This window comes from Euleptes europaea, chromosome 7, assembly GCF_029931775.1.
Source record: "Euleptes europaea isolate rEulEur1 chromosome 7, rEulEur1.hap1, whole genome shotgun sequence".
NCBI lineage: Eukaryota > Metazoa > Chordata > Lepidosauria > Squamata > Sphaerodactylidae > Euleptes > Euleptes europaea.
Window position 1 is genome coordinate 77775321 of NC_079318.1, and position 19020 is coordinate 77794340.

Below are 19020 nucleotides of genomic sequence, written 5' to 3' on the forward strand. Positions count from 1 at the left end.
GTGAGATTTACTGACAGCTATGTCAGACTTGAGAAAGACTTCCAGAGATTCCATAGCAAATCAGTCTTTGTGTTAGTGCTGCTTAGTATTCTTATTAATCACTAGGCTAGATGATTGGTAACATTTGACTAGGACCATCCAAAATATCATGAAAACAGTGAGCAGCAAGCTTCTGAGTTCTCCAAAACTATTCATCAGGCTGGCTATTCCATAGAAAACTGGAGGTGGCAGGGAAGGAGGGGAGAAAAGGTATATCAGGGTATGATGGAAAGACTTTAAGTCTGCAGCTTGTAGAGTCTTACTGTATGTGTTACTGTACTGTTAATCTCAGGTGGGAAGACGTGTTAGTCTGTAGCGGCAAAATAAAACAGGAGTCCAGTGGCAAATCAATGACTAACAAAAATTTACCCTAGCCCAAGCATTTGTGAATCAGATCTTGCTTCATCAGATGCATGAAGTTGCATAATGCATCTTTACCCGGTGGAGCTGTCCATTTGATATTGATAGGGTAAAAGGGTGCTAATGCATAATATTAAGGACAACAATTAGGCTAATGTGGTCCAGGGATTCTTGTATAGTTGCCCTAGTGTAGATGATCTGGAGCTTACAATGGATCTCAAATCTGAATGTTCCTGCTATTCCACTTCTGTTCACTGGTAACTTAAGTCTCTCAAGCTTCTGTACCCCCCCCCAATCCCTTGAGGGTATCCCTTAGCGGCAATAGTGTATTTCATTTTGCCTAGTATGCAGGTGCTGTGATCCTCCATGGTAAGCAGGGGGGAGAATGTCCAGTAGTGGTGGATGATGAGAAATATAGATGTTAGCAGGGAGAAACTGGATGGCAGGTGGCAAGAAAATAAGTAGCAGCAAGGGTGCTCAAGGAAGGGCTACTTGTTCTCATAGTAAAGGGAGATGCAGTTGTTGGACAGAGTTGTTGGACAAAGTAGCAGGAATGTTTTCCAAGACACAGGCAGCCATAGGAATCCATAGGAATGCTCTTATCAGCATTCCAGTGTTGAGATTTGGCTGCCACACATTAAAGAAAGATGTGGGAAGACAGGAGATAATGCTATGGGCAATATCCAAAGTGCTTTAATGGTTCTGAAAGCCAAAGAAATGTTGAGTATATTTTGCTGGGGGGGGGAGGGGGGAGAGGTCCATACAGCAGCTTTCCAACTTCTTAAAACTGAAATTCAGAAGGAGAGCTGTCTCCCTTTCTGCTGAAATGAGGATGAGAGAGAGAGAAGACCTTACATGGCATATGCTGTCCACACATATAAGAAACCTCCTGTCTAATTCTGTAAATCTTTCATTAAAACCTTCAAGCTAGATAGCTTGTAGCTTTTTGAGTGAACAGCTTAAACAGCATTTCACCCGTTCCAAAAGAGAAGATATTTTCACAGGTCTTTTCCATTGGACGAAAAATTGAGAGAAAAGCTCGGGGGGGGGATTGTTTGTGCCACCCCGCCACCCCTGACCTTCACATTTCAGCCTATATTGCAGATTTGGGGAGAGGGGTGCTGAGTCTTCTATGCAACTACTTGTCTAAGGCTACCTAGTGACTTCATGGCAGAGGTGAGATTTGAACTAGAGACTTCTCTTGGTTACTGCTGTCCAGAATGTGAGGTTGATGTATCTTGCCCTAAGGCCCTTGCTGCCAAGTTCAGCAGAGCTTCTATTCTGAACTATTTGGCACAAACATGAAACTCCTGAGAGGGGCTTCCAGTGATTTGGTGTTACATATTGATGGTGCTTGCTCCCCAAACTCTGTTCTTTTCCTCAAATCTTGTCTGAGGTGGTTGGCCCTCTGAACAGGTTCTTAGGTGTGGGGTGGATGAAGCTACTAAATAGCCCAGAGAAAGTGTTAAAAATAAGTTTCTTGTAGATGACATTATTTAATCTTCCAGGTCCAGGACCAGCTCTATCCAGTGGAACATCCAATCAGTGCTCAAAATGGGTTCCAAAAGATGTGGATTGTGTGGGGTTAACTTCACTGCCTTTGAAGACTGATGAATGTTGGCAATACATTTTAACCAAAAGTTTTTGGATTGAATTTTGGCATTAAACTCCTGACTGCACTGCCTTTGTTTCAGTATTTTCTTGTGTTCGGGGCAGAGTTTGCGTGATGCTTTTAAAGGTGCTATATGAACTGTCTCCAGGCAGATTCTCCCAGAACATCATAATGAATGGAGACATGTTTTCATGTGGAGACATGTTTTCATGAGCCAACATGGAGGGAGAGAGATGTTATGGTGTTTTCTCTGGGAAGGGTAAGGCTAGAAAGAGCTTCAGTTCCTAGATCCAAGCATTGCCATTCTAGGTACCTGGTTTTTCAGCCATGGATATGGGATGACTTTATCCCTGATGTGTCTATTAATTTTTCCTGTATTGTTTTTGTTTCTATTTTGCAGTATCGACCAGACTCTCGCAAGTGTCCTCTCCCCAGCCAGGCTGCCCATCTCCTTCTATTCCCCCAGGCAAAGTCATCTCATCATCTCAGAAGCACAGCAAAAAAGCACTCAAGCAGGTAAGTGGAACAGCCCATAGCCAGAGGGGAAGGCATTCCTCATTGCAGCGTTCGCTAGCCATTTCTTCAATTCCAGTAGTGTGCCTTGTCTGGGTGGGTTGTGTCTTTTCTAAGCTGAATAGCTCCTGCCTTTTCTGGGCCTTGTCCATTTGCTTCCCAATCCCAATTATGTTATTGCTCTAAAATCAAGTTAACTGTATCTGAATCCTAAATTCCAGAGGAAAAAGTTCCCAGGGATTTGCCTTAGTCCTAACCCAGTGGTCGGCAAACCGCGGCTCGTGAGCCGCATGCAGCTCTTCGGCCCATTGAGTGCTGCTCTGCCCCTAAGCGCCATACCTGCTGCTTCATCTGCCCCGGGGCCCGGGCGACCGCGGTTCCTGCTGGCATTTCTTCCTGGGCTGGGGAGCGGGTCCGCCTGCAGGAAAGGCTGGGGATCGAGGGCTGCGCCTAGGTCCGAGCCGGGGGCTGGGGGGGGCTGGGCAGCGCGCGCCCCGGCAGGAAGCGGCCCGCCCCGGCATGCATGGAGAGGCGCCTCGTGGCCCTGCAGCCCCACCGAGCAGGAGGTGGCGGCAGCAGCGCACGGGGGGGGGGAGGCGGCTGGCGAGGGCGACCTCTTCCCCTGGCGGCGGTGGCAGTGGCTGTAGCGCTCGCCTGTGGCCCGGAGCGGTTTCCCTGTGGGGAGGAGAGGCACCGTCCGCAGCCGGAGGAGGCGGAGGAGGGCGGCTGGCCGGCTGGACCCTGTCCCCGGGGCAGCCCTAGACCCCCCCCCCCGGTGGAGAGGAGGAGGAGGCGGCGCATTGCGGAGGCGCATCAGCGTGGACTGCGCGGAGGGTCCCCAGGTGGGCGAGCGGCTGGCCCAGGGAAGCCCCCCCCTGCGACCCCCGGACGATGCTTGGAGAAGGAGGCGGAGGAGGAGGGGCACAGCATCGGCAGCGGGTGGTCGCGCAAGGCCGGCGCGGCGCCTCCTGATTTCCCCGCCGCCGGTGTTATTTATGTTGATGGGACTTAATAAAAGCGAGCTGACGGCTCCATAAATAACTGCAGGGTGGAGGGAAATGATGGGGAAAGCAAGCTGATTTCCTGCCCCCTCTTTCTTCTCCCTTTATTTGTTTAGGTGGCTCTCAAAAGAAATCTCAATCATACTGTTGATATTTGGCTCTGTTGACTAATGAATTTGCCAACCACTGTCCTAACCTAATGGGTTTTACTCTTACTTTAGGATTATTTGACCTGGGTTTTCCCTGTTGGAAAACAAAACAAACCCATTTTTTAATGTTGGCTCTTAACCAGATTGCTGCTTTTTCTGTCCATGATTTGCATGCGAAAGGGACTCTGATCTTGTCTCCCTGCTCAAAGAATGTTTATTTCCTTCCTCTATTACCGTTTTCACCAACAGCCCTTCTTCTCCTTTTCTCCACTTATCCTTCTCTAAACGGTTACCAGAGTCATCTTTGTAATATGAGTCATCGTTGTGTCTAGGTCCTGTGCTCCCTTATGCCCTGTGGAGCTGGAAGCAGTTGAAAAACCCTTTAGTTGCATTAGAATATGGCATTTAAAAACCATTTTAAATGTTAACCAACCTCAGATAATCCAGTTAGATACCATTTACAATACTGTCAAGAAAAAGAGGAGCATCTCACCAATATTTTTTTTTTTTTTGGCCATCAAGTCCATCTGACCTGTAGCGACCCCTTGGTGGGGTTTTCAAGGCAAATGATTATCAGAGGTGGTTTGCCATTGCCTGCCTCCATGTCACAACCCTTGTATTCCTTGGAGGTGTCCCAAATACTACTAAATCCAAATACTAGACAGGGCCGACCCTGCTTAGCTTTTGAGATCTGACAAAACCAGGCTAGCCTGGGCTACCCAGGTCCAGGCACACCAAAATACTTGGTTCCCTTGAAAAGAATCAGGTGTGCAGAATTTCATGTTTGGATTCATTATAAAAGGGCTAGATCAGATAGTTTGTGTGGATGGGAGAGACACAGACAGAGATTCCACTGTAATCTTCTGCCTAATCTGCCAGGCATTCTTCTGTCTGATTAAACAATAGTGAGTAAGGGGAACTTGACCTTATTTTCAGCTTGACCGCGAACCAAATGTGAAGCCCCATCTGCCTTGAAGCAGTGATGTGATGCATAATCACACAAATTGCATTTTACATGCTGCTGAGACAGAGTTCCATCATGCATTTTAGCAGGTTATTTAAGTACAAGGACAGAGAGGTCAGCATGGGCATTTCAAAGGCACCCTGCTGTGGTTGGTGTCACCATGTCTCTTGATGTGGAGAGAACTGTAGGTGAGGGCTGTGGCTCAGTGCTAGAGCATCTGCTTGGTATGCAGAAGGTCCCAGGTTCAATCCCTGACATCTCCAGTTAAAGGAATCAGGCAAGTAGGTGATGTGAAAGACCCCTGCCTGAAACCCTGGAGAGCCGCTGCCGGTCTGAGTATACCATACCGACTTTGATGGACCAAGGGTCTGGTTCAGTATAAGGCAGCTTCATGTGTCCATGTGTTGGCTCACCTTTGTGTCCATCTCCTTCTCCTCCTCCTTCCTAGGCTCTGAAGCAGAAGCAGCGGAAGCAGCAGCAGTGCCGAACCAGCTTGCCAGTCTCCTCCAACCACCTCCTCCTGCAGCAGCACGCAAAGGCTGTCAGCCCCTCTGCTCCTGCGAAACCTGGTACGAAGCAACAGGACAATCCTGCGGGATTTTTAAAGATCGTATGTTTCTCTAGTACAAGCAAAGACCTTGGTTTACCCAGAAGCACTTTTATAGTAATTCAAAGTAGGGTTGTATCTCTCAACAACATCTTCAAATGGAAAATGTGGAGGAAAATATTGGGGGAGAGGAGGCCTCATCTATGAAGGGAGGTATTAGTTGCATCCGCAGCTGTGATTCTGAAGTGCTTATTTATAAAGTGGTTCCACCAAAGACACTTTCCTCCACACGGACACCTAGCAAATGGTTCCCACTGAAGCATATTCTCATGGAACCCATGGAAGCTGGCAATTTTCATTCATCTTAATTTTTTTCTGTCCATAAGTAGGAACTATCCTGCTCATGAACCCCTCCAGGAATATTTGCGCAAACAGCCAGTCCTGATATAACATTAACCATAATTGTGCCTGTGTGGGGAACACTTCTAGAGACATTTCTGTAGAAATATGTTCCCCTCTCCTCAATAAAATGTGTTCTGGGCTTAAGATTTGTTTGTTTAGGCATTTATACCCCCTTTGCCCCCCTTGCCGTTGACTCAAAGCAGTTTACCAAAAGTGGGAAAATGTAATGTAGACGAAGGAAAAACAAATGCATACAGCAGAAACCCCAACTCCTGGACTGGTCTTGCTTCCACTGAGCCAGGTCACCCAGGACCAAGAACCCTTTGGATCTTCCCTTTCAGACCATGCCAAACAGCTCACACCTGCAGTGATGCAACCGGCATTGCAAAAATGTGGGTCAGTAGTGATGAGCCGGGGTGTGGACGTAAGTGATGTTAAGCTTCACCTGTGCAGGAGACGGAGGTAATGCTGCTCAGGAAGGCTGATGCTCACAAAGGTCTGGATTCACTGGTGGATCAACTGGCTGACAACTCTACTGGTGATGGATGGAGTAGAGTTGGCATTTGCAGAGCAGGTTAAAAGCTCGCTGGTGAATCTAGCTGGCGAGACATTCAGGGAGATGAGGACTTGTGGCATGCTTATTGCAAATAGGCATTGCTTTGACACTACAACATCAATTTCAGTGCGAACCCAGAAGTGATGTCATTGAATCAGTGCAACATTCTAGGATTCCCCTCAATCTCTATGGTTTTATTATAGAGCTTTGGGGGATTCCTAGAGCATTGCAATGATGGCACTTCCAGGTTCAAACCATAAGTGGCATTGCATCATCTCAGTGGCATATATTCCCCCCCCCCCAAGGGGGCTGCTGGACTGGAGATCTCCTGCCATAGTGGGAGACCCGGCAGCTCTAGGAACCCAGCCTTGCTATCTGAAAAGCAGGTTTGCCAAGTAACCACATGTGACTTCTACCAGCTACATCTTGATTATTCATTTTATTGGTCTTTGGGTGTAGGCGTTGGTCAAGTCTCCCTCTTTTCCTTTTCAGCTTGGGAAGGAAAACAATCAGATGGACACTCAAGTAGCCCCCAGAATTCAACTTCCAGTTCATCTCCCTCCATTAAAGCTGAGCCCTCCCTCCCAGTCCTGGGGAAGAAGCCATTCCAGAGATCTGAGCGGCTCCATGCAAGTAAGACAACAGCTTCCATCACAAAGAAGAACATTGTCCTATTGAAGGCCAATGATAAGACCGGGAGTAGGGATGGAGTAAGGAAGGTCTCTTGGGATGAGAATGGATTCTTTTTGGGCTGGGCTGGTTCTTTCCCACTCAGTGGCATAAAACAAAGGAGGCAAAATGGCTGGGTTCCTCTCCCTTTAGATCACTGCTGCCTTCACTTGGCCACTCTTAGCCTTGCTTGGCACTTGTGTCATGCTTATTGGAGAACAACCTTTTCATGGCTTGGATTCCTCCAAAAATAAAGGTGCTGAATTCTTTTGATTTCTTGAGAATCTCTACTTCTCTGTATCTTTTCTGCATTAGCCTCATTGGACATTCTTGCATTTACAGTTATGAGATCATTTTTTTTTGCATACGTTTGTAGGATTGTAAATATTGTGTCACAACATCTGTTGTGTTTCCACAGTTGCCTTCCACGGAGAGCTGAAATATATACAAAGCTTCAGGCATAAGCAACTTTCATGGAGTGCTTCAGTAAATAGCTTTTGAACACCTTTTTGAGATTTCCCTCATTTAGGATTGATGGTTTGGGAAACTGGTACTTTCTCCTTACTTCCTTTTGTATTCTGGCACAGCCCCATGTAGATTGTGCAGTAGAAAGCATTCCATTCTCCCCTAGGCACACTTGAATGATTGAGGGTGAGGGGGATAGAACTGTTCACTTTTTCCACTGAAGAGAGTCCTTGCAGCAGCAGGAAGGCATTCGGGAAAATGTACCATCTCTAAGCAACGGTTTCCCAGCACAATAAATCCTAAAGAAGGGTCTAAAGCAGTGGTTCCCAAACTTTTTGAGCCTCTGCCCCCTTGGTTCCACAAACCTGGTTCAACCCAACGCCCCCAACCCTGTCCAACAACACAGTTGAAGGGGCCAGCCTCTAGCACCCCCCGGCTGCCCCCTTGCCTCTTAGTGCTCCTCTAGGTAATCCCTCTGCCCCCCAGGGGGTGGTACTGCCCACTTTGGCAACCATGGTCTAAAGAGTCAAGATCTTGTAGAATGGTTAGAGTGTCCGATTAGGATATAGGACACCCAGTTTCAAGTCCCCAATCTGCCACGGAAAGTTGCTGGTTGAACTTGGGCTGGTCATTCCCCCTCAGTCTAACCTACCTCACTGGGTTGTTGTGAGGATAAAAAGGAGGAGAGAAGAATAACATGTACTAGATAGGTAGAAGTATGTATAACGTAGATTACAGACAGTGAAAACTGGTATGCACTGAAAGCAGCCACCGAGTGCAGGACCTCAGGACTGCCAGAAGGTAGATTTTGCCTTCTGCCTCTGCAAGCAGCTTGGCAGAGGAAGAAGCTGCCTAGAGAGATTGCAGCAGGTAAATCAGCCTGGGCACATGAAGAAGAGGAAGAAGAGTTGGTTTTTATGCCCCACTTTTCTCCACCTTTAAGGAGTTTCAAAGCGGCTTACAATCTCCTTCCCTCCCCCTCCCCACAACTGACATCTTGTGAGGTGGGTAGGGCTGAGAGAGTTCTGAGAGAACTGTGTCTAGCCCAAGGTCACCCAGCAGGCTTCATGTGGAGGAGCAGGGAATCAAACCAGTTCACCAGGTTAGAGTCCGCTGCTCATGCGGAGGATCCTGCATTAAGCAGGGCGTGGTAAGCTGCAGTACTGCAGTCAAAAACTCTGCTCACGACCTGAGTTCGATCCAAACTGAAGTTGGTTTCAGGTAGCCAGCTCAAGGTTGACTCAGCCTTCCATCCTTCCGAGGTTGGTAAAATGAGTACCCAGCTTGCTGGGGGTAAAGGGAAGATGACTGGGGAAGGCACTGGCAAACCTCCCAGTAAACAACGTCTGCCTAGGAAACGTCAGGATGTGATGTCACCCCATGGGTCATGAATGACCCGGTGCTTGCACAAGGGACCTTTACCTTTTGGACTATATGGCCTGTATGGCCCCTTCCAACTCTATGATTCTATGAGTGGGGAATCAAACCCGGTTCTCCAAATTAGCATCCACCGCTCTTGACCACTATGCCACCGCTCTTGACCACTATGCCATGATGCATAAGAATCCCTTCCAAGCTAAAGCCTTAGAATAGGCTGTAGGGTCCTGCCCACCTGATTTTTCTCCAGCGGTCACCCATCCAGAGGTGTGTTTTGATTAGCTTCACTTTCTTTCCTGATGCTGATAGATGGTCCATCTGTGCCTCTCCCCTCAGGGCAGCTGAAGAGGACAAAATGTGCTGAAATTGACGTGGAGACCCCAGATTCCATCCTGGTGAACACCAACCTGCGGGCCCTGATCAACAAGCTCACATTCTCTCTTCTGCCAGCTGACTGTCAGCAGCGGCTGCTCCAGCTGCTCCCCGAAGTGGACAGGCAGGTGCGTCTCCCGGGGAAGAGGGGGAGAGCAAGTCAAAGGGCTAAGGAGCAGTGCTGGTGCACGAGGATCCAAACAGCACAAAAAGCACTCAGAGAAAATCTGCTACCATCGAATGGATGAATGGTTTGGAGGAAGCTGCAGTTTGCTTTGAAGTTTTTTTTTTTGTTCAGAATTTAGATCTCTTTTCTCTCCTCTCCCCCACCCCCACCGCCCTTCTCCCTGTTTCAAAGCAACAGCAGGAATTGAACAGCTAATTCAGAACGTGTCAAAAAAGCAAAACAGGTTTCTCCTGAGGGGTATTGACTTTTTTTGTAATGATAATAAAGAGGTTCAGGCACCACCTGCTAGCCTGCCTGGCTTCTCTTTCATCCTGGCTATGCATCGGCAGTGGGCTTTCTTTGCAGGAAAAGAAGCAAGAATTTGAAGGGGGCACCTGGTGGGAAGGTTTTCCAGTTCAGCCAGTGCCCAAACTGTCTTTGCCTCCCCTCTAATTTTTTTTAATGATCCCTTTAGACATTAGAGGAGAACACCCCCTGCCCTCAGACACTTGTTCAGTAATTCTGTGTGTGGGGAGGGTTAATTCCTTATCTGTGGCCAGTATGAAGTTATGACTACAGTATGCGGCTCTTCTTCCTACTTCTCCAAAGCTCTTGTGTGAATTGACCTGTCCGGCAGGAAGTGCCAGCGTGTGTGAGGCATGAGAAGAGCTTCCTGCCAAACCCAACTGAGGAAGCAGGCGCTTGAGTCCCTTGGGTCAATTACCCTGAGACTCTTTTCTCCCCAGAGACTGTCGCACTTGCTCACTCTCCTATAAGATCGTTGCGGGGGAAGAATCACTGCATTCTTTTTGTTTTGTTTTGTCTTCCCTTCCCTGCTCTCTCAGATCGGGGTGGATGGGCTGTTGAAGCTTAGCAGTTCTGCCCTCAACAACGAGTTCTTCACGTCTGCTGCCCAAGGGTGGAAAGAACGGCTGTCAGAAGGTGAGGCCTTCGTGAAAGAGGCAGGGCTCTGGACTTGGGAGAGGAACGATTCCAAAGTATCGAGAAGAATCTAGATGAGAATATTTTCAGCTTGTCTGGAGAAATTGGTTGCGGAGGTGGGGAGAAAAGCACAGGATAGCAGCCCCCCCCCCAAAAAAAAACACACCCCACCATTTCTGCTGGGGTGATTTTGGAGACAGAATGTCCCATTATGGAGAGAATTGGCAAATGCTCCAAAGGTGGTGTGAAAGGTTGCTTTGACTTATTTCCGAAGAGACTTAGGATGGTCAGGATTGTGCATTTGGCTGAGCAGAAGATCCTAGAGCAGCAGCAGAACCCAGAGAGCAGTGGGGGAATTTTCAGCGAGCTGGGGATTCCATATTTTGATAAGAACCATCTTTTCCTACTTGAACTCCACTTTTTTTCCTCCATTGTGTGTGGCAGGGGAGTTCACTCCTGAAATGCAGCTGAGACTTCGGCAGGAGCTAGAGAAGGAGAAGAAAGTGGAACTGTGGAAGGAACACTTCTTTGAGAGCTACTATGGACAGAGGTGAGGGCTTTGGTTGCCTCATCTTATCTGCTCTCTCTCCAAATATGCCATTTTCTTCCCTTGAGATGCCCGTTTCTCAGGAGGCCCATGAGTGAAAGTAGGGTTGGGTCTGTGCTTCTTACACAATCCCTTACCAGGCTCCCTGTGGTTCTCTTGGGCTATAGTGGCACACTAAAAAGTGAATCATCTTTTTAAAAATGTCCCTCAGTGCCTGAAGGGGGCAGTACAACGAGACTGAGCAGACAGTCTCTCCTGGATCCATGACCTAGCATTTTGTCTCCAGGATGAAAAGAGGCTGCCATCCTGAAATCAATAGTGCAGAAGTCCTTGGTGTTTAGGAAGCCAGATTTTTACATGCCCAAACTATGGGCTGAGCAGGGCCACTTCCTGCGTGCCTTTTCCTGTCTCTTGCACCTGCTGAAGCTTCTGTCCCAGCTGCCATGTTGCTTTACACTGCGGTGTTCATCACAGTAATAATAATTCTTGGTATACAGTGCCTTTCCAAAGCACTCAGAAGTATTTTGGCACATGTTAGCTCAATTAATCTTTACAGTAAGCTCTGGAAGGGAGGCCATATCCCCAGGTCACAGATGAGGGACCGAGGTTGGCTTGTCTAAGGCCGCCTGTTGAGCTTATGGCTGAGTACAGCATGACACTGGCTCTCATAAGGAGAAACGATGGCCAAAACCAGAGTTTCAGCAGCAACTACAAGCTATTTGGGGCATGTGGCAAAGGAGGGCCAATAGGTGGAGGTCAGCTGGAGATCTCCACTCCGTGGATAAGTCAAGGTCCACTCTCCCTCCTTTGCCCCTTGATATATTTCCCCCCTCTTACATAGTGGATGTGCCAGTCTCCCTTGCAGTTTCCTTGGAATATGCCAGGAGGGCCCCTTCCATTAGTACTTCCGCAGGACTTCCTGTTATGTTTCTGCCTCTTCCCTGATAACTGCTGAACTGTGATAAGCCCACACAAGGTTCTATAAAGCTAGGGGTGTTGAGCCAAAGTCATTGGTAGGGGGGAGGGCTTTTCTGTACCAGGTAGCTGTCCTCTTTGCCACAGTATGCTCTCTCAAAAGGTGGTGCAGATTTTTATTTCTCTCATCATCAAGTCTTTATTGCATTAGCAAAAAAAAAAAAAAAAGCCATAGCAACAATACAGAACAGGGTGGAAATTCCACCAAAACAAAATCAATAACATTAAAAAAAAAGTACCATAGTTTAACATAAGTTTAAAAAAATTAAACATTTCCAATAAAATATTAAAATGCAAATACAAATTCATCATTAAAATATAATAGGAAGGAAAGATCATACAATCTAGAGACAAATAAAAGATGACAAATGACCCAGAGTAGAGCAATTATGGGTCAGAGATATTATGGTCGGCATTTCTCTCTGTTCGGCTTTGGGACAGAATGAAAAGAAATTGCTATTAATTTTGAGTTGTTGTCAAGTGTTCTAGATACTGATGACAGAGCATAATTATCGCCCTCCTTATGCATGACCTTGGAAGACTGGTCTCCTGCTCCCACACACCTAGCAATGAGGGGCAACCAAAACACACAGACAGATCTCACGTCGGCCTCTGGTTATCTGCTTCTGATGGTTGGCGCTGTAGCAGCTCTGACATCAAAGTCAGCCGATGCCCTGTGTTTTAACCAGCATGTCTCTCTTCTCCATTTAGTTCTGGGCTGAGTCCTGAAGAATCCAAGCAGCTGACGTCCTACATCCCCACTACTCAGGCACAGGCTAGGAATTCAGCCGTTCCGCTGCAGCAGTGCATGCCCGTCTCTGCAGCTGTGTCAAGGAAAGAGGCAGCCCCTCCTGTGGTTCCAAAGGCTCAGGATCATTTGGCAACACCACCAGCAGCAGCAGCAGCAAGCAAAGGAGAGGAAGAGGAGCAGCAACTCCAAGCCCCCAAGCCAGCAGAGTTTGTCAGCTCCTCAGAGAGCAGTCTCCCCTCCAGATCCAGTGACCAATCTCCCCTTGGGCCTTCCACAGGGAGTGAAGAGCCAGGAAGGGAGACACCACAGTTTGGCAGCTTGGAGTCCCCAGTGAAAGAAGATGCAAGCAAACCAAAGAGCCCAGCAGCAGCAGGCAATGAAGCCACTCCGGGGGAGGAGTCTCAGGAGATGGCCGCCAAGGAGAGCTCTGTCCCTGGCGCAGAACAGATGGACACCGGAGTCCAAGGTCTCAAGAGGAAGTCGGAGAGTCCTGAACAGGCATCGACTACACCAGAAAAACGGCCTCATATCGTGGAGAACAGCATCTCCAGCCCGCCTTTTCAAAGCCCGCCACAGCCCTTTCCAGCAGCGCCTGTGCCAAAGGTCCCTCCGCTCAGGGTAAAAAAACCCTTCGCATTAAGGCTGAGTACAAGTAACTTTGATGCTTGTGGGTTGGCAAGTGCCCCATTACTGTCCCAGCACCTGCTGCTTTCCTTCATTTGTGGGGTGAGAAAGATGCTTGCACCTCGCAGATGGGGCAGAATGAGGGTTTAAGGAGGTCAAGCTGGCCAGGTGCTGACCCCTGGGCTGCCCAGTGGCAGAGGGCAGGTGACTTTTTGCACGATACGTTTCTGCCCAGGTACTAAGTTAACAGGGAGAGGCTCTCCTGACAGTTCTGTCAACCAGAGAAGCTCATCTGGTGGGTACACGAGAAAGGGCCTCTTTAGTAGCAGCCCCACAACTATGGGACAACCTCCCGAGGGAGGTGCACCTGGCCGCCTCACTCTTGACCTGGGGGAGGCAGCTGAAGATGGATGGAATTTAATTAATTTTTGTTCTTCTGCCTATCGGCAGTTTTAAATTATTGTTTTTTAATTGGCGGTTTTGTGAATTGTCCTGTGTTTTTTGGTTCTTGTAGGTTATCTGGGCTGTGTAACCGTGGTCTTCGTATTTTCTTTCTTGACGTTTCGCCAGCAGCTGTGGCAGGCTGCTGCCGAAACGTCAGGAAAGAAAATACGAAGACCACGGTTACACAGCCCAGATAACCTACAAGAACCAATGAACTCTGACCATGAAAGCCTTCGACAATATTTTGTCCTGTGTTTTATTGCCATTTATACTGTAAGCTGCCTTGAGTTCCTGTAGGTAGAAAGGTGGCTTATAAATGTTTAAAATAAATAATGAGACCTCAGATTTTCCTCCTCAATTTAAAAGTGGGCAAAGCGACCCTGGGCTTGACAGATCACTGGTCTGACCTTATATAAAGCAGTTCTTTTTGTTCTAGCAGAGGGAGAGACTTGTTACTCCTTGCACTGGACACTTGCAACTGGAAACAGGCATCTTCTGTTAAAACACACAGGGGTGATGGCGCACAGGTTTTGCAGGGAGGAATGGGGAGCTGTCAGGGGGAGTCACCACTGTATACAATAGTCTTGCTTAACTTTTCTGTTGGGAAGTCCATAGCTCAGTGGTACAGCACATGTTCTTCATGGGAAAGCTCCCAAATTCAGGCTCCAGTTTAAAAACCCCGGCTACAGGAAACAGGAAATGCCCTTTTTTTCCATGGCTGCTGAAGGTGTGACTTCCCCACCTGTGTTCTAATGCCAGAGGCAGAGAAGGGAGAAAAGACGCCCAACACGCACCTTGTTTTCCAGGTCTGTGTGCGGCTGAGCATGTGGTCTCGCCTCCTGTGTAGGAGGGTGGGAAGAAAGAGACAGCAGAGCCATGCAGGCCCCCAAATGGCCTCCTGAACGCGGGAGGCACATCATCGTGTCAGCTGTCGTTTCCGTCTTTCCTGCTTCTAGTTTTAAGGTGCCAAGAGGGGAACGTATGGAGGCAATTCTGAAAGACCCTAAAGATTTGGCGTCAGATAGCTTATGCTGCTTGGAGCTCCTTGCCAAGAAGCTTGCTTGGCTTCTCAGGGGAGGGTGGCTTCCTGCGAGCCCCAGCTTCAGAGGCAGCCTGTTCGTTCTTGAGCTCGGCAGAGGGAAGAAACTAGAGCGAGGAGGGCCGCTTTCCCCTCCTGATCACTGATGCGCTCCTCTGTTTTTCTTCCAGATCCCCGTCTCCAGGATCCATGGATCTCCACTGCCATTTCCGACCAGCCAGGTCTCTCCCAGGCCCAGCTTTCCTTGCACCATCACCAGTCCCAGGAGAACAGGGGCCAGGACCCTGGCGGACATCAAGGCCAGAGCCCAAATGGCCAGGGCCCGTCGGGCAGCAGCTGCTGCCGAAGCAGCAGCCTCCATTGCTGCTACTGCTGCCTCCATTGTGGAAGCCATCCCAGGCCCGGGCCCAGGAGGAGGGGGCAAGGGAGAGGAGACGGGCAGCCCAGCATCAGGAGAGCCCCATGGAACTGCGACCCAGGCAAAGGCGGCTGACCTGGCGGGCACTGGAAGCGGGGCAGGTCCAAGAAGGCCTTTCCCCTCTGTCCCAGGCTCCTGGGCACCAGCGGCGGCGGCGGCGACAGAACAGGGGGCTCCCGGCAGTGTTGCAAGAACACAACTACAGCCGGTTCCCTCCCTGCAGCCCAGAACTCCCGGCAGCTGCCCAGGAGCAGATACCCCGTCAGCCACCCAGCCAGCAGTAGCGAGCATCGGCCCCTCGACAGCCTCAGCAAGCCAGGGTGCCCGGTCTTCTTTGAGCTTGGGTTGTGGCCTTGGGCCAGGGATGGATCAGCCTATAAAACACCCTTCTGCTGTTAGCCTGCCTGCAAGAGCAGCCTGTGACCCTGAGCCGCGGCCAGTCAGCAAAAGTCTACCTGAGGCAGCGCTTGCCGCCAGCTCCGCTCACTCACCTTCTCTGCCTCCATTGTCAGCTGTGCCCTTCAAGCCTCCCCCTGCCCCTCGGGCCGGCGCCGTGGCAGCACCGCCTGTGGCTGTCCCACCCCGTAGTGCTTTGTTAGTCACCCATGGCCTTAAAGTGCCCCCGGCCACCTTGGGAACAGCTGAAACTGCGCCTCCCCCAAAGACGAGCTCCAGCATCCCTGCGAATAACCCCTTGGTCGCTCAGCTGCTTCAAGGCAAAGAGGTCCCTTTGGAGCAGATCATGCCCAGGCCCCTCACTAGAGTCGAGATGAAGGCCATCCCGTTCCCTGTGAAGGAGCACAAAGAGCCAGTGGTCGCGGCCAGGCCTGGTGAGAGGCAGCATTACCAGGTCCCATTTCAGCCCTGTGGGAAGCCAGGCTTCAGTCCCAGTAGGCAGCAGATAACCCATGCTGTACAGCCCTTTCCTCCCTTCACAGGCCAGGAGCTGTGGAAGACCACTGCTGACTTGCACCCCAGCCAGGAAGCCTTGGGCCAGGGAGTCCAGCAGAACATCCTTCAGGCCCTGATGCAGAGGGTGTCGAGGCAGAAGCTGCCCTCTCCCACCACACCCCCTTCCCAGCTCACTCTCCCACCTCCAGATTTCCCGGTGGAAAGCAGCTCCACCAGCCAGAGCTTCATGCTGGGGTTCACGGGGAGAAGGACCTCCAAACCTGCAATGTCCGGCCATTACCTTCTGAACGTTTCCACCTACGGCCGCGGCTCCGAGCACTTCAGAAGGAAGCTTGCCCTGCACCCGGGGGACCGCGTGTCCCCGGATGGACCCAAAATGGAATTAGAAGAACAGGAGCCAGCAGTAGGAGACAGCAGCAGCAGCGGGGAAGATGCTGGAGATACAGATGGGGAAGGCACCACCGACGAAGAGGAGTGTGTCGTGGTAAACGAGGAACTTCTGACTCGTGCAGGGAAAGGAGAACAGATAACCCACCAGGCGGGTAGTGTGAAGGCAGAGCAGGAGACTGCATGCTGGAAGGCCCCGGGCTCCCTCCAGCTCTCAGCAAGCCAGGAATTTGCCAGAAGTGCTGTGGGAAGGGTTTTTATTCAGGCAGCCCAGGAAAAAGCGTCACAGACAAGGAGAGAAACGAGACTTTGGAGCACAGAGCTTCATCCTGATGCCCCAGCAGGCTCCACCCCGCCCCAACCCCTGCTCCTCTCTCCCTCGCCACCTTCTCGGCTCTTTGGGAGCCCTGCCGCTGCACAGCTTGTCGGCCCGGGCTACAGCGGCACGATCAATGTTTCCACTTCCCCGGACATGCACCAGGAGGCACTCCTGACGGGGCTGTCCAACCCCGGCAGCATCGGGGACGTCGTGTCCTTCTCTGTGACCGTGACGACCATCCCCGCTGGCCAGTCGGCAAGTGCAGGAAGCCGCGGGCAGCCCCTCCCTGCCCAGGCCTTTTCTGACACTGGGGGCTTGGAGGACCTGCCCTCCAAGTGTTACTGCCGTTTGAAAGCCATGATCATGTGCAAGGGCTGCGGGGCCTTTTGCCATGACGACTGCATCGGCCCCTCCAAACTCTGTGTCTCCTGCCTGGTTGTGCGGTAGCAGGGGGCCCTCCTTGGCATTCTCCCTTGGAGGACCGGCTGCTGAGCTGGGCATCCCACCCCAGCGTCTGCTTGCTTTCCTGTGAGAGCGAAGGCATCTTGCACAGCCATCTGAAATCTTTGGGACAAGTGTTTGCACTTCAGGAATCATGTAAATAGGTTGCATCATTTTTGTCTTAAAACTTTTTTTTCTCTCGTTTCAATCCTCTTTGGGTAAATCTGTTGACTCATACACTATTTAGTCCCCTTACCAGCCCCTTGGCTAGCAGAAGCAGGGCCTGGTCAGTCCCTCATCTCACAATCTGTTCCTTGGCGGGTCACATCCGGCTCACCTATCCCCCTCCAACAGGCAGATCAAGCCCCTGCCATCCCTTTCCTCTCCTACCAACAGGGTCCATAGTGCCATTTGTGGTGGCTGACGGTGTCCTGGCCCTGACTACCTGGTTTCTTTTACTAGCTGCATATCACCTACATGGTGTCTCAATGCAACGTAGAAGCCAGGACTTGGAGACCAGCAGCTAAAAACGGTTGCTGCATCAGACAGGTAGCTGCCCTTCCCAGCGACATGATATGGCTGCTTTCATAAGAATGGGAGTTCAGTCACCATGAGGAAAGGGAGCCCCTGTTGCATCAGCAGACTATGGCTGCTGTCAACTCAGATTTGTTAGTTTTCCAAAGTACAACCAGCTAGTGAGGCCCATCATCCTGCTTTATCCCCCCCCCAACAAAATGTAGGGCAGCCCCTTTTTAATTCGGCCAGATATGCAGTTCAGTTCCTTATAACCTCTACCTTAATGTTTTCTTCATTCATTGCAGAAGGAGATGCAGCGAGACTGCCGCTTCGTGCTTAGCGTGTACTGAATGATAGGGTGGGGCTTCCTGCAGGCCAAATCCCACTTTTAGCCTGGTAGGCAAGTGCCTGGGAATCTTCCAGCTCTTACTTAACAGAAGGGTTTGGCCTAGGCAGAGTCAGGGGCTGAGTAAATCCTGCAGTTGTGTCCCAGTCAGGCTCTCGGGTGTGCTTGAAGAAAAGGACGTCTGGTTCTCCATAGATCTGCACAAAACATTGTCTGGTTAACTCAGAGGCACAGAGGATTTCTGTGCTTTAGGATCTCCTTTCCTGTAGAAGCAGAGTGCATCATGGGAGTTTGTGGCGATCTGTGATTTATGCAGGTCCCCAAATTTCACTTTACCTGAGGCATAATTTGGGGCGGGTGGGGGGAGAGGTATGCAGCACAAGCACAGCCCGTGTGCTGCTGTGTGGCTACTGAGGTGGGTGTTGTAAATGCACAACTGCACGCAGCACTTTAAGGCACGTACCTTCTTCAGGCCCCTCGATTTCAGCAGCATGAGAATCTGCAAGAAGCAAAGGGCTGCTTACAAGGGCTCCAGGGAGTGGGGTGGAAGGAGGGAGGGAGGCTGTCGCCTTGACCCTGTGACGGGTGTTGGCTGCTGGAGCTCAGTCAGAGGTAGAGCACCCTCTACTGCCTTCGAAGACATGTCAGCGCTCCTCATAATATTCTCTCAAATGGAAAAGCAAGCAAGTAGGCCCTGCCCAAGGAGCACGACGTTCACTTAGTGGGGAAGGGCTGGGAGACCAAGCCTGTCTGTTCTGTCACTCAGGCGGCCCCAGGTGCAGCCCCTTGCATCTAAAAGGGACCTTGCAGGCACTCTCCTCTCTCTGAGAGCCTGGGGAGCTGCTCCCACTCAGGCTAGATGGATCACTCTAATAGTCTGTCTTGGTGCAAAGCATCTTCATACGAGTGTTCACCTTTGACTTGCATTCACAATGTAAGCTGTTTCCATCCTCCAGTAGGTGCCAGATAGTCACCACTTCTCGTTAAACTCAGTTTGGGTGACCCTGACTCTGGTATTATGGCAGGGAGACATCCCATTGCTTCCATGTCCTGCTGTAAATCTTTATCATGTCTCTTTCCCCTTCCCCTTATTCATCTTTTTTTCCTGAACTAATAAGCCCCAATTGTTTAACCTTTCCCCACTCTATAGCATCAGTGTACCAGACC

The 19020-nt window shown here is 50.2% G+C and overlaps 1 protein-coding gene across 1 annotated transcript in view; it reads left to right on the forward strand.

Moving 5' to 3' along the window:
* ASXL2 (ASXL transcriptional regulator 2) overlaps nt 1–17000 on the forward strand; it is a 38888-nt gene extending 21888 nt beyond the window's left edge. Inside the window, exons 3-10 of the mRNA XM_056852383.1 lie at nt 2412–2527; nt 5087–5207; nt 6636–6776; nt 8991–9154; nt 10038–10134; nt 10579–10684; nt 12368–13025; nt 14685–17000. Coding sequence (XP_056708361.1) covers nt 2412–2527; nt 5087–5207; nt 6636–6776; nt 8991–9154; nt 10038–10134; nt 10579–10684; nt 12368–13025; nt 14685–16997 — 3716 coding nt within the window. The 3' untranslated portion in view covers nt 16998–17000. The remainder of the gene's footprint in view (nt 1–2411; nt 2528–5086; nt 5208–6635; nt 6777–8990; nt 9155–10037; nt 10135–10578; nt 10685–12367; nt 13026–14684) is intronic.
* Nucleotides 17001–19020: the final 2020 nt, after the last annotated feature.